This window comes from Dendropsophus ebraccatus, chromosome 2, assembly GCF_027789765.1.
Source record: "Dendropsophus ebraccatus isolate aDenEbr1 chromosome 2, aDenEbr1.pat, whole genome shotgun sequence".
Taxonomy (NCBI): domain Eukaryota; kingdom Metazoa; phylum Chordata; class Amphibia; order Anura; family Hylidae; genus Dendropsophus; species Dendropsophus ebraccatus.
Window position 1 is genome coordinate 148,055,914 of NC_091455.1, and position 16,011 is coordinate 148,071,924.

At 39.5% G+C, this 16,011-nt stretch overlaps 1 protein-coding gene across 2 annotated transcripts in view; it reads right to left on the reverse strand.

The window, feature by feature from the left end:
• Positions 1-16,011, reverse strand: part of ITPRID1 (ITPR interacting domain containing 1) — a 116,978-nt gene that overhangs the window by 53,177 nt on the left and 47,790 nt on the right. Inside the window, exons 4-6 of one of the 2 annotated variants that reach the window (XM_069958469.1) lie at positions 13,871-13,972; positions 11,663-11,694; positions 3,983-4,034 (exon numbers count right to left, since the gene is read on the reverse strand). In XM_069958469.1, coding sequence (XP_069814570.1) covers positions 3,983-4,034; positions 11,663-11,694; positions 13,871-13,944 — 158 coding nt within the window. In that variant the 5' untranslated portion in view covers positions 13,945-13,972. The remainder of the gene's footprint in view (positions 1-3,982; positions 4,035-11,662; positions 11,695-13,870; positions 13,973-16,011) is intronic. The other variant, XM_069958470.1, reaches the window with a different exon arrangement.

Consider the following 16,011-nt stretch of genomic DNA (forward strand, 5'->3'; position numbering starts at 1 on the left):
TATTGCTACTATTGTAGTCCATGTTGAGATTTTTCATCCAGTCTCGAGCATGAACAATAAGATGTTTTTGGAAAAGTAAACCTCACCTGGATATAAATGTGAGGTCCATGTTTTGGTTTTGGTTAAGGTTTTGTCCCACAATTAAATATTGCCTTTCTTTGTTAGTTAACACAAATCATTGCAGTTTTTTTTAACAAATATTAAAATCCCAACATTTGACAAACATATACAATAAGTCAAATGTAGGTTAAAGCGGTATGGAGCAGGCTCCTACCCAGCGGTACCGGCTGATATTTGATACTGACAGCCACGGTCATGGGTCATCAATGATAAGCCATTGATGCTAGCCATTTAAGCCCCTAGATTGACTTGTCAAGCTTCTAGTTGCCTTCCTGTGGGGCCCCCCTATGGTTGTCATGTGTGTGCTCCTTTAAAGAGATTGTGAAAACAAAAGTACATTGCAAATAATCATCATTGCAGTGTACTGTACAAGCATTATAACAAGTACATGTACAAGTCCTCCAGGGGGATTAAAAAAGATTTGTATTGGCTGACCTAAAAAAAATTGCAAGAATAAATCTGTCCCTTTGTACAAGAAGGTCAAGGCAGGAAGATATTCTAAGAGCAGGAACAGACACAGGAACATATTTTAATAATTCCAATTCAAAAACTGTTTTGGTTTACAAAATCTAAGAGAAATTAAATATTTTGCCAATTTGTTTTAAACTGTTTCAATAATAATGCAAATGACGCCTTGCAACAAATCTAAGCTAAAAGTTTCAAATATGTAAACAAATACATTTTAAAAGAAACAAGTGCTATTGAAGTGCTTTTTCTGTGAAATTTATCAAAGGGGCTGTCTAATGTTGGAAAAACATTGCTGCTTTCTTCCAGAAACAGCATCACTTTGCAAGAAATTATCTGCTTTTTTTTTTTTTTTTGTCATCCTGGACAACCATTTTAATAAGAAACCTTGGAATTGAACATCTGAGGGGAACAGTAAGCCCTGAACTGAACCCAATCCACTGTCTCTGCCTACTTGTATTATCTGCCCCACAAAAGCAGCTACCAAGTGCATTCTCGTCTCTACACTACTAAGTACAGTGGCCAGTCAGGGAAAAGAAAAAGGTAAATAATACTAGTCAAAAAGCAGACAGTAATGCCATAGGCCTAACCAAAACACCAAAGCAAAGCTGCAAAACATGCCAGAGGTCAAACCTGGAGTAGCAATACAAGAACAGAGATGGTACCAGAAAACAGGCAAGAGATCATACAGTATCCCAATTACTAATTCAGAAACAGAAGTCAGGAGGAGGCAGGCAAAGGGTCAAAACCAGGAGGATAGCAGACCACTAGTGACGGTGGCAGAGCACTCTTATCTTGTTCCAGCTCAGGGTTAGAAATAAAAGAAGTAAGCAGATTGGTTTCTATGTATCATTTTTTTTATTGGAACTTCGCGCCAGCACCCAAAGTGTAGGTTAGCCACTCTCTAAACGGGGGCATACTTAATCTACACAAAAATTGTACAGATACAGCAGAGTTTGAGTGATGTGGATGGTTTTAATGGCTGAATAATTTACTAGTATTAAATAAGAAGATATACACACTCAAAGTCAGGGGAAATATTGAAGACCAAAATAACGGGGTGTAATTCCTACAAAAGCAAAAGCAGACCTTGTGAGCTCTGGCTATATATTTTACTTACTAGTCTACCGATTTGGAAATTTCTCACCATGTAAGTAAAAAATATTCTTTTAGGGCTTAGCATAGCATTCATGATGCTTCTATTCAGAGAATGGAAGGAAAATAATTTAGTGATGAATGCTTGTACTTGAAACAAACACTAAGAAGAATTAGACACAGAAAATTCCAAATCTCCTGGGCTACCTAAGCTGTACAAGATGTAAATAGAAGGCACTTACGCAGATGTGACTTGTGACTGTCAGCTACCAAAGTCATTCTTTATGGAAAATATCCTAATAGGGAAATATTGTGGCTTTATGGATAGCAAAGTACACTGTTAAGGAGTGAATACTTGGCAATGCAATACTGTAATATAATATGTTGCTGTGGAAGAGGATGCTGTAATAACATTTTGTATTATTATCAAAGGGAAACTTAATTACAGTCTATAAAACACTGTTTAGTTTTAGATTATTTAAACTATTAGTAAATGTATTATAATATAATACAATCTACTGTAGCTACCGGTTACAAAACAGTACATGTAGGGTAAAATGAAGCATGCAGTGGGAAATTTCCCCTTACTCTAACAAAATAACATTAATCAAAGTTTATTTGGTGTTATGCTTGTTCTCAGTTTACATATAAGTTAGCAAAAGAATTAAGAATCAAGAAATCTTGCAAGACAGTAAAACAAAGTAAGGTTATGTTTACACAACGTCTTTTTATTCAAAATAACAGCCATTGTTTTCAAAATAACTGCTCTAGTATTATAATGACGTCCACAAATAATGTCCATATACATTATTATGGCCGTCATTTAAAAAAACTGGTATTTTTTCACCTAATAAAGATGTTGTTTAAACATTGCCTTACAATGAAATATAAGAATCCTAAATGTAATCCTTGAAGAAACTGCTAACCAGCATAATGACTGAGCAAGAGCGGAGAGGTTAGCATAGCCACTAGACAGAAAGATTCATCTGGCTGCTATGTTCTCAATGGACTGAACAAGAGGAAAAAGTCTGTTTAGTGGAAAGCCAATGGGCAGCACATTACAGTAGTCTAGGTGAAAAATGATTAGGGCCTGATGTAGGTGAGGTGGGTGCAGATATCAGATAGGGGCTACATGTTTGCTAAATAGATTGTGAGGGAAAAATGTTATAACTGGAAGATGTTATATGTGGTTGGGCTACAGACAGAAAGCCATTAAATTGGATGGGGAAAAAAATGGCGAAGGAAACACATAGGGGGAGATTTCTCAAACATGTGTAAAGTGAAACTGGCTCAGTTGCCCCTAGCAACCAATAAGATTCCACCTTTCATTTTCCAAAGAGTCTGTGAGGAATGAAAGCTGGAATCTGGTTGCTAGGGGCAACTGAGCCAGTTTTACTTTACACCATGTTTGAGAAATCTCCCCAATAGAGCTCAGTTTGAGAGATAACAGGGAGCCTGTATGACCTCTTTTTTACATTAGTCCTATAATATGATATAATAGAAGCAAGAAAACATGTTCATAATACCAAAAATCTAAACATTCTGACTCCAATGCTGGGATAATAATAATAATAATAATAATAATAATAATAATAATAATAATAATAATAATAATAATAATAATAATAATAATAATTTGTATAGCATCAACAGATATTTCTAATCTGAAGTGTCAGCAGTTCCTGTATGGGCCTTTTACATCTGTCAGTGTAGGACTCGCATATTTCCTTTTTGCCATTTAAGTAATGTGTTTATAAATAATTTTGCTATAGACATATTACAGATATATTAAAGGGATATGCACAGGATAACAGGATAGGGAATAACTATAATACCGCAGAGAGTCTGACCATTAGAACCCCCTTGAGTTCAAGAACGGGATCGTAAATTCCCACTACAGTGCTGCAGCTCCATTCATTTTCTACAGAGCTGCCAAAGAAAGCCGAATGCAGTACACACAGCCCACATTCAATCTCTAAGTTTATGCTGTGGATAGGGCATAACTACCCCAGATAGAAATAGATTTTTCAGCAGGCATGTGACTATTGCAGCAAATCACCAGCCATGGAAATGACCCACTAATGCCAATGATCAGCTGCAGCTGTTAAATGTTCCATGTTGAGAAGGACCAGGGAGTAGAGACTGGTAGGGGGCCCACTATGAGTTGGAATAGGAGCATAAGGGAACTAAGGTGATTTTGTTTTTTTTTGTTTTATTTTTCAGAATTAAAAAAAAAAAAAAAAACTAAATGCAAGACAACACATTTATGTGTTGTGTCTTAACTCTAAAAAATATTCCTTACCTCATATAGTCTTTCACAGATAAATTAATAATCCCCATTCTGCACATGGAACCTGTATAGTGAGGCAGGAAAATTAACAAATATTAATCAAGAGCTGTATGTTATTACTATAGGTACATTACAAATTTTCACTAGAATATTCTCCAACTCTATTGTTGTTATTATACTATTGTATTGTTGGACTACAGCATGCACCCAGGTTCATAGAATAGAAATAAGAAAAAATGGGAGAATTTATCAATGGTTTTGTGTAGGTTTTGGTGTAAACATGTAAGAAATTTTGAGCAATTGCTTTACTTGGGAAAAATTTGCTACTTTTCCCATGTTTTGCACAAAAAATTTAGAGCATTGAACAAAAATTGACAGCAATGTGCAAAAGTGAGTGATTTTTTTTTTAATACAATCTATCCGGTAAAAGCATTGATACATTCCACCAACACTATCCCTATAATAATCTAATATCTCATCTGTGTGGCTACTGTTACAGTAGGCTTCAAATCAGGTATAGCTGAAAAACATTGCAGTGATTAACATGTTGAATCTCTACAAATTAGGAATCCAAGCCTTCCAGAACCATATATATATATATATATATATATATATATATATATAGTGGTACCTTGGTTTAAGAGTAACTTGGATTAACAGCATTTTGCAAGAAGAGCTCACAGTTTTTCAAAACTTAACTTGGTTTAAGGCATTGCTTTGGTTTAATAGCTCCCTGTACTGTGTGGGAGGGGGAGCGGGGGAGGGGCATGATCTGCATAGAGTGGTCTACAACACTGAACTCTGACCCAGGAAGTCTCCCTCACCTTCCAAATCATAGCAGATCCACTTCAGGCTGGGGCTTGCATCAGGAGACAGGACTGTGGAGGTAATCTCTTCATAGCAGTAACCCCTCTCTCCCTGGACAGAGAGTGCTCCATGTATGTGCCCACATCTGCCCTGCTCATTCCTTCCGGCAGTCTCTGTCAGTCCTTGTGTTTCCCATCCTCTCCATTTCTGCTATAATCTGCCTGCACTCACTCAGCTATACACACTGCTGCTATAATGTGCCTTCACTTACACTCAGCCATTTACACTGCTGTACAGAAAAGTCTCTGTCACTGTCCTCCTGCACAGCTATGTGATTCTCACTTCCTGATTGGTCCATCCTGAACACACCCCCTTCCCCATTGCTGTTATGTGGCCACACAGACCTCTGACAGCAGCCTTGCTTCTCTATTCTAGCCTGTTGTACTAGGCTACTGCATTATGGGGATCTGCAGTTTCATCCAGTATCTATAAACTGCTTCTGTATTTTCAGGTTTATGCACTTATTATACATTATACTCCACATACGGATTGCTATACTGTACAGTAACTTATACGACTTATTTACAGTCGCTGTTTCTCATTGTTTGTTTCATCTGTTCTACATGTTATTCAGAATAAATAATCATCATTTTTGGGGTGTAGAACCAATTGTCTGCATTTCAGCGATTTCCTATGGGAAAATTTGCTTTGGTTTAAGAGTGGATTTGGATTCCCGGAGCATAATTCGGTTCCGGAACAAATTATGCTTGTTATCCAAGGCACCACTGTGCATATATGTATATATATATATATATATATATATATATATATATATATATATATGCAAATTAGTGGTGGCTTTCCTGCCAACCCTACTTAGGCTTATGTTCACACACCGTATATTTTTGTAAAACCACTGCCGTTGTACAACGGCCGTGATTTATATGGAAATATGCGTCCATTGCTGCCTAGGAATCCTAGGATCTCTTGCGGCGCCACAAAAACAAATTACATGTCCGTTTTCTGCGGCCGCTATTCAGTGAATGGCGGCCGTAGAAAACCAAGTCACTGCACATTGTGCTGTGGGGAGTTCTGATTGTCGGCATGCGCGGATGCGCCCGCATTAGAACACTGTGGCCGAAAAGATCATCTGGCCGCTACTGCAGTTTTTGAATGGCCAAAAAAGAACAAATAAGTGTTCCCTTATACTGTACCTGAATCCAAGACATAACCAGCAGATCTGTTAAACCATAGTTGCTTTTTCAGTAGACTTTTTAGGACACATGAGGAGTAGCACTGTTTCTGATCATTATATAATTTGTATATACAGTAGCATTTTCCTCATCTACAATCTCTCATTTTTATGTGGAGAGTAGGTTTTTTTATGTCATTGTACAATGTGTGCATTGGGTTCATCTGGGCTTCCCTTGGACTTTCCAGGCACAGCACTAGTATATTATTTAATAACAATATGAAGACAAATTATCATAATACAAATAATAATAATCATCATGATCATCATCATCATCCAACATGAAAGTGATAACACAACTACTCTATGCTAAAAGGATCCAGAGTATATGGTTTTCCTATTACAAGGATTTTTAGCGTTATTTTATTTAGATTTTTAATCTGTGAAGTTGAAGTTGTTTAAAGGAAAATTGCCACAGCAATTTTTCAAAAGGCTGGACACGGGGGAACATAACAAACAATATTAACTCCCTTCCCTCTGTGGCTCTCCAATGCTGGATTGCCGTTCCGGGATCCCCCCTGGACTCCGGGATATTCAGCAGAGCCGATGTCATGACTCGGCTGATGGTCTGGTCGCTTAGTGACTGGGACAGGATACAGCTGCAGTCACTGATTGGCTGAACACACAATCCATCAGCTGAGACAGGCATTTTCCCCCAAGTGAAGACATGGTGGGGGTCCGGAAGCCGGTCAGGCGGCCCATCACAGGCACAGGGAGAGGTGAGCAATCCTTGAATGTTATTTTGTCCCTTGCCCTTGTCGGCTCTCAGAATTTCACCATGGCCAGACTTCTCCACTTCCTGCACTACTATGACTGTGAGCAAAGAGTTTTCACATGATCATACGCCTTGTCATTGTGCCTCTAACTAAACTAACAGAAGATTAGATAAACAGCGTATGTGGTACATCAATAACTGACATCTGCAGCAATAAAACTTTTTGCCAGGATTCAAATTAGTTTTTATTTTATTTTATTTTTTTTGCCTTGAATTATGGCTTAAAGGGAATGTTTTCTCAGAAAACAATCTAATAATGATAATTATTAATGCCAACAGATACCACAGCACTTTATAATTCTGGGGGTACATACATAAAAAAATCAGACATTACAGAGATACACATATAATTATCAAACCATACACGAGTGAGGGCCCTGCTCACAAGATGCGAAATGAGGACGATGTTAAATGTAGGTTGTAAGAGGAGCGTTAAGCACAGGTAGGGTAGACATGAGGGAGGAGATATAAAGGCATGTAGAGAGCTTTGTGGGAGAGCAGAATCAGTTTATAATGAATTCTTTGCTTAATAGGGAGTCAAAGTAGTGACTGCTACAAGAGGGATGCATTGGTATGGTGGCTGGATAGGGAGATGAGCCTGGCTGCTGCATTAAGAATAGACTGGAGGAGGGGAGTTAAGCGAAGGGAAGGCCGATCAATAAGGAATTATATTAGTCAAGACGGGAATGAATTACAGTGACAACGAGAGTTTTAGCTGATTTAACAGTAAGGAAGGGACTGATTTTAGTTATGATTTTTAGATGGAGGTGACAAGAATGTGAAAGTCATTGAATATGGGGATAAGGATAAGGATAGATCAGAGCCAAACATTATGATTATGTAGTGTCCCGGTACAGGGGTCACTAAGTTTTTTCCACCTATCTGAATGTACTGTATATATGTTAGGTGTCACACCAAGTGCTGGCAGCTGTGATTTTTCGACTCCAGCCACTAGGTGTCTCACTCTCCCCTGTGCACAGCTGCAGTACTTCACCAGGTTTTAGCTATGTTATGTTGTCTAACCAATCGCAGGTGCTTCCCTTGTTGCACTCTCTTACCCTTAGTTTATGTGGCACAGATTGGGGTTTCCTGTGAGAAGTTAGTTGTGATCTAGCCAGAGAAGGGAGAGAAGTGCCCAGTCTAGGCTAGACTTGCACCCGCTATGTAGTTCTAAGCTACAGAAGTGGGGTAACAAGAGGAATAGGACCAAGCTTTACCTACACTGAGGATTCACACCAAGTTAGGATAGTGACCTCTTAAGGAAAGGCAGAGGGACTGATCCCCAGTAAGGCACAGTTGCTAAGGGCCGAAACATCTTATTGACACACGCTCGTCTACCTGGGGAAATCTTCAGTGGCAGATTAATCCAGAGAAAGAGACCTGGGACTCGTACTACCTCATATGGTGGTCTCTGAACTTGTGTAGGCAGAAGGCGGTCAGATATATACACATATCTGTGATTATAGATGTGAGTATTACATGTGTCCTGCACATGTCCAAACTCTGCACCTGTACCTTATAATAATAATAATAATAATAATAATAATAATAATAATAATAATAATAATAATGCTTTTATTTGTATAGCGCACACAGTTAGCAGAGGGAAGAAGTTTAGTTTTAGCGAGATTGAGTTTTAGGAATAGTAAGGACATAATGTTAGAGATGGCATAAAGACAGGTACTGGTGTTTTGCAGGAGTGCAGGGGGTGATATCAAAGGAGGAAGAATATAGCTGAGTAACCTACTGTTTAAGGATACATTCACATGTACAAGATCTGCAGAAAAATCAAAACTGCAGATTTTATTCTGTGTTCATTTAGTTACATAAAATTTGCAGCAACAAATCTGCACTAGATCTGATCTCTATGCTGTTTATGCTGAGCGGTCAATAACTATCTGCACAGCACGACTGAGGAAGTTTTGAAGAAGAGGACAGGGGCAGATTTGGTGTACCCCCAAGGTGTTATGTCGGAGGAAAGGCCGGTCACTTGGTGGTGGTGTGATGCCACTCCGGTGGTGGTTGGCCGAGATACAGCCAGGCCTTAGGATGTTATGTCCTGACACCAGTGGCAGTTGGGCACACAGGTGTGATGGCATGCCTGCTTTTAGTTTAGAAGGCCGGTTGTACTTTGTTCCCCTGTGGACAGTGTCCTGCCGGGCTGCTACGGGGTCCCTTGGAATAGTGTAGTCACGGTTCGCCGGAGTGGTGTAGTGAACCTCCCGGACTTTTGGAACTGCCACTAACAGAAAGGGGAAATGTCCGAAGGCTGTAGGGTACACTGTGTCGGTGTGAGGAGAAGAATCACAGAGTCTCTTTATCATAAATAATCTTTTTATTTACTTGAGAAATACTTGTGTGCAGCAAGGTATACAGCTTTGCTTTCACAGGGAACTTGAGAGTTCCCTTCATAAACCACTTTATAAGACACTTGATAATACAACAACCATATCTGTGATAGGAATACAGTGAAGATTACAGTCGTGCTGACTGAGTAGCGTGTCAAGAGATACAGAGAAGCAAAGTAGCAGAGAGAAGGATGTAGTGAGAGTCCCAAACCAAGTAGTACTGTGCTCTGCCAGTATGTTGGAGGATGAAGTAGAAGAATACTTAGCAAAAGAAGAGAATACTTGTCCCCGTGTATTGACCTTTGGGTCTTCGCACCACCAAATGTCCACCAGTGTCGGCTGAACCATCCTATAAGGGTGACACAAGGCCCCAGACCTTGTTACCTGGGATGAGCGGAATGTTAAGGATTTCCTGCTGACAACTGCGCTGCGAGATAGAGTTCATAGGCCTTGGCAACTTTGCTCTATCCGTATCAGTTCCCAGCTTATTTCGGCCTGTGGATACTGTCCTGCACTGTGACTCTCCTACTCTACGGCATGGGTTGGGTTTGTCTCTGACTTGTCCTCTCCAGTGAGGAATCTAACACTGCACTGAACTAAACTTCCTGTCACCCTTGTGACTTCCTTCCTCAGCGTATCTAAGGTGCGCTTTGAGTGGGTAAAGAGTGCAGTAGGAGAAGTAAAGTGAGAGATTATAGGATAGAAGAAGAAAAGATTCCCATAGGTCCACAGATCCATGTAACACACAAATAAACAATAACCCTTTACATACTTCAGCCGTGCAGCATCTGAGTACACATACCTAATACAGAGACTTCTAGTGGCAAACTTTCTCACTACTCATCACCACTCAAGTACAATAAGCACAGGCTTTTATGAAGGGTGTAACCAATAGCGACACCCATAGTGGGGCACCACACAGACACTGGGCTGTCTCGGAAGCAGCAGCTGCAGAGGAGCGTGATGGGTAAGGATACACATCTGTTATGTTCCCTGTAGCTCCTGCAGTATGATAAATTATCAATTTTACACCAGACAACGCTTTAAACTATGTTAGTTGCTATGGGAATGCCCCTTTCAGCAACACAATCTGTATAGTCTGAAGGAAAATGAGTGACAGGAGTAATACTTAAAGGAATACTCCGGCCAAATCTCACTTACTGTGCAGCTCTGACCGGCAGAAGTGTTAACTTTTGTGAAAATGCTCACATCACAGTCCAGCTGTGTACCAGCGCCGCAATATTGCGCTATCATGTCAGTTTGGGTGTCTTGCAGGATGTGCCGCCCTTCGCTTCACAGACAGCACTGGTATGTCATACTCTCACGATAAGCAAGAGTACAGCCGACAGGGCAGAGCCATTGGCCCCTGCTCCCCAGTGACGTTCAGAGGTAGGTGGGGAAGGTGAGGCCAGTGGCTCTGCCCTGTCAGCTGTACTTTCAAGAGTACGGCATACAAGCACTGTCTGTGAAAAGGAGGGCAGCTCATCTTGTAAGAAGAGACGCCCACTGTAAGACACCCAAGATGATGTAACAGCAAAATATGACGGCGCTGAAATGCAGTCGGGCCAGATGGGCAGCATTTTCACAAGTCAACACTACCGACGGCCAGAGCTACACAGTAAGCGAGCTTTGGCTTGAGTAGCCCTTTAATGTCCAAAGTGTTAAATGTGTCCCTGTTAATCTTGTTAAAGGTCTAAATAGGGTCCAGGAGGGAAGTGTTGTTTTTTATAAGAAAGTGAACACAAGAAGAAGAGGACACAATCTGAGGTTAGTTAGGGAAAAGTTTAGAAGTAACATAAGAAAATATTAACTGAAAGAGTAGTAGATACTTGAAGAAACGGGGAAATTTACAATAACTGAATTTTAACATGCTTGGGATAAACATAACTATCCTAAGATTAAAAAAAAAGGTCGGACTAGATGGATCATATGGTCTTTTTCTGTTGACAACTAAACTTTTACATGACTTTTCCAAATAAGCTGATATGTTTACCTGAGGACTAGCAGCATTTCTGAGCATTATATTACTAGGATTTAGCATTTCTTAGCTTTCCTCTGTCAGGTACATCTAAGATTTCTCTGAGCTCAGCTCCATAGTTGGTGGAGACTAGCTGCTATCCACTGCACACATAGGCCCTTTCTCACACTACACCAAGACCACAACACAGGCAAAGCAGAAGCCAAGACTTAAGGTGCTTACAGCCATTATAAGGGACACAACACTTTGAACAATCTCTGCTTGTGTTCTGTTTTTCCATTAGTAAAAATTGGTCTCTGACTACACTTAACTTTGTTATCTGATTGGTTTCCATGGGTTCCAGCACACACAGTAATAACCAGTAACAGGTGGCTATGATTTTTTTTTTTTTATCCGGAAACATTTTTATCTATGTAAGTGTCTATATTATGTACATATTATTTTTTTCTATAGCTTCCAATCACAAGTAAAGAAATTGATCTAGATTTCTGTTTGCACATCATCAGTAATCTTTCTTTTATTTTTATCTTACCTGCGTGTTTCTTGCTTTCCAGCCCTGGTGTACTGCAAACAAAAAAAGTTTGGTTTGATAAGACTTTTGTTACAGTCTGTTGTACAATTCACTGTGTTAATGTAAACAAAAGTTTTTTGTGACTATAGTTTTCTCAAGTGTTATACTAGCAGAGCTGAAAATGTAAGATATTGCCCTCTGTAATAGGGTTGCAAAGTGTTTATCACCAGACTTTCCTGTGCACAAAGATTGTTACAATGTGGTATAAAGGTAAGGGCTCAGCGACACTAGCGTTTTTTTTGTTTCTAACGGATCCGTCCATATTAATTAAACGGATGAGCATAAGCTGATGAGCAGACTGATGCAAACTGATTGCAAAATGTTCATGTTTTTTTAATGGTCCGTTTGTATTTTGGCTTAAAAAAACTGACTTTTGTACATCAGTTTGCATCAGTCAGCATCCGTTTTTCTATCAGTTTATTTTTCTTCTTTAATTTCTTGCTGCTTCTGCGCATGCTCAGTGCAAAAACGGATTAAAAAAACGGATGTGAACAATAATACCTTCCGTTTTAGATCCGTCCTCATTGACTACAATGTAAAAAAAAAAAACGAAGTGCACTTTCCGTTCGTGATCCGTTTTTTTAAGCGGAAAGAAAAATACTGCAAACACAATTTTTTCTTCCGTTCAAAAAAACGGATCTTGAACGGATTGCATGCAGACGGAGCACAATTAGGGAAAACGGAGCACAATAAAATATCATGGGAATCTATGGGGATTTTAACGGATCCGACAGTTTCCGTTTTGCTTACTCTAAAACGGAAAAGGAAGACGGAATGGTGCCAGATGGTCAAACGCTGATGTGAATGTAGCCTAAGACGTTTAGTAAACGTAACTTAAAATTGGGACCAGATCCAGAGTCAGTTCCCCCGGTCACATAATAACTGGTTAATAGTAAGACAAGGCAGCAATGACATAACTGGAGAGTGTTCCGAAAGAACCGTCAGTCAGAACAAGAAGATCAACTAGACAATCCAAAAGGAGAAACAAAGAGAGTTATGGTGCGTTTACACAGAGAGATTTATCTGACAGATTTTTGAAGCCAAAGCCAGGAATGAATTTAAAAGAGGATAAATGTCAGTCTTTCCTTTATGACCTGTTCTCAGTTCATAGTCTGTTCCTGGCTTTGGCTTGAAATATCTGTCTGTGTAAACAAACCCTAAAAGTTCAGGCCAGGAACAAAAAACAGCAAATATTGGTGCAGTGGTACTCCAAAGACTAGGACAATAGCTAAAATGTGGGAGAAGCAGGTTCATATACAGTTCAGTATAGGTATACATCATGCTAGAGGTTAAGTCTGTAAATTGACCTTCAGTCACTAAGTAAGAGACCTGGCTGAGTTTAAAGGGGTAGTGCGGCACTCAGAAATTATTCACAGAATAACACACATTCCAAAGTTATACAACTTTGTAATGTATGTTATGTCTGTGAATGGCCCCCTTCCCCGTGTCCCACCACCCCCACCCGTGTACCCGACACGGATCAGGTATGTATAATGCACCACACTTCCAAGTACACGGGTGGGGGGACACGGGGAACGGGGCGATTCACAGACATAACATACATTACAAAGTTGTATAACTTTGTAATGTGTGTTATTCTGTGAATAATTTCTGAGCGCCGCACTACCCCTTTAAAAAGCAGAAGCTAATGATATTTTTAGAAAAGGACCAGGAGTAAGCTTGCTGCAGTAATGTGAGGGTGTCAGGCAGCAAAAACAGAGCATTGTAGGATTCTGGATGGTTACCTAACAGACACAATTGTATTTCTTATGGGTGCGTTTACACTGAGAGATTTATCTGACAGATTTGTGAAGCCAAAGCCAGGAACCGAGTATAAACAGGGAACCGGTCATAAAGGAAATATTGAGATTTCTCCTATTTTCAAATCCATTCCTGGCTTTGGCTTCCAAAATCTGTCAGATAAATCTGCCTGTGTAAACGCACCATATGTTTCATATATTTAATAAATGGTGTTTGGATTAGTTGAACTGAGTTAAACGATTGTAACCCTTTTTTTGTTTCACGTTTGTTTTTTAACACTAATTATTATATTATAATTATACTACTATTCTTCCGTTTTCTTAAGGTTGTATGTTTTATTTAAAGTGGAATTAAAGTGAATTTAAAAAAAGAAGCAATTGTTTGTAATCAGAATCAATTTCTACATACATTAGGTAACACAAAGGTTTTGAAATGTATCTGGTGGCCTTCAGAATCTTCAGATAGGGTAGTAAGGAGGCCATGTTAACTTTTCATGAAGAAACGGATTTCCTTCAAGTAAATGAACAGAAATAACATCAAAACAGACTAAAAGTATCATTGTACCAAAACAGTCATTGTTCATTTTTTTCTATTACCAGAGAAAAAACAGGTACAGTACACACTTCTGTGTACACACATTTTTCTGTTGAACTTATACCTAAAGTGATACTGTCAGTTTATAGTAACTTTTGACATGTATGGCTATGTTCACACAACGTTTTTTTTAGCTCCGTTTAAAATGACGTCCGTTATTTTGAGTCTAAAATAACGGACGTTTTTAGCAGCCTTCTTTCCCTTAGTGCAATGACTGATGTTTGCACATTATTTTAGTTTGGGATTACTGATTGCCCTTTGAGTGTGTCTTAAACCTTAGGGGACACAGCCAGTTTTCATTTTTGCGCTTTCGTTTTTCCCTCCTCGTGTATATACGGCCATAGCGCCTGCATTTTTCCACCTAGAGACCCAAATGAGCCCTTATTTTTTGCGCAACTAATTGTTCTTTGCTATGGCAGATGTAATTTTTGCCTAAAATGTGCTGGGAAACCAGAAAAAAGATTATATGTGTGGTGAAATTGAAAAAAAAAAATGTTTTTTTTTTATTTTTTATTGGGGGGGTTTGTTTTTACTCTGTTCGCCCTAGCGTAAAACTGACTTGTTATATATGTTCCTTAAGTTGTTTCGATTACAACAATATGTAACATGTATAACTTTTATTTGATTTGATGGCTTGTAAAAAATTAAAACCTTTTAAAAAAAATATATGTTCCTTAAAATCGCTCCATTCCCAGGCTTATAGCGCTTTTATCCTTTGGTCTATGGGGCTGTGTCAGGTGTCATTTTTTGCGCCATGATGTGATCTTTCTATCGGTACCTTGATTGCGCATATACGGCTTTTTGATCGCTTTTATTACAATTATTTTGGATTTGATGCGACCAAAAATGCGCAATTTTGCACTTTGGGATTTTTTTGTGCTTACGCCATTTACCGTGTGAGATCAGGAATGTGATTAATTAATAGTTCAGGCGATTACGCACGCGGCGATACCAAACATGTTTGTTTATTTATTTATTTATTTTTATTTATAAAATGGGGAAAGGGGGGTGATTCAGACTTTTATTAGGGGAGGGGATTTTGTGTTATTAAAAATACATTTTTCTCTTACTTTACACATATACTAGAAGCCCCCCTGGGGGACTTCTAGTATATGCACTCTGATCTCTCATAGAGATCCATGCAGTATAGTTATACTGCATGAATCCATGAGATCCATTACGGCGCAGATCCCGGCCTGGGAAGGATGCAGGGATCGCCCCCCGCAATCACGCCGCAGGGGGGCGATCCCCCCACTAGACCACCAGGGATGGAGATGAGCAAGTATTTAGAAGCAGCTGTCAACTTTGACAGCTGCTTCTAAGTACTTAATTAGCGGGCACGGCGATCGGACCGTGCCCGCTAATAGCCGCGATCCCCGGCTACATGCGGCACCCGGGATCGCGGCAGTTCAGAGGGGGGTCGCCGCGCGACCCCCCTCTGAACTCCCATAGCGGCACGAAGACGTTCAGTAACGTCCTGGTGCAGCTATGGGTTAATTTAAAAGTCCATTGAATTTAATAGAAAAAACGGAGAAAGAACGGTTACAAAAGAAGAACTGTGTGTGAACAACTAATAAAAAACGTCCGCTGTTTGCAAAAGACGTCCGAAAATAATGTTCATGTTCATTATTTTGACGTCCGAGGCAAAAACGTCCGTTTTTCAATGCATAGTGTTCATTGGACGTCCGTCTTCCCATTGACTCCAATGCATTGCCATTGCAGTCAATTAAATCGCGACAAAAACGGACGTTATTTTAAATAAGAAAATCGTCCGCCTTGTCTCTATTTTTGACGTTGTGTGAACATAGCCTAACTCAGACATGTCAAACGTTTTGATCAGCTGGAGTCCTGTTGTTTAGGCTTGTTGCAGGAGTTGAACTCCACAGACTTGCTCTAGAACCTCCCAGGTTGCTAGGTTGCTAGGTTTTTCTTTGTACTATTGATAGGTCCTCTCT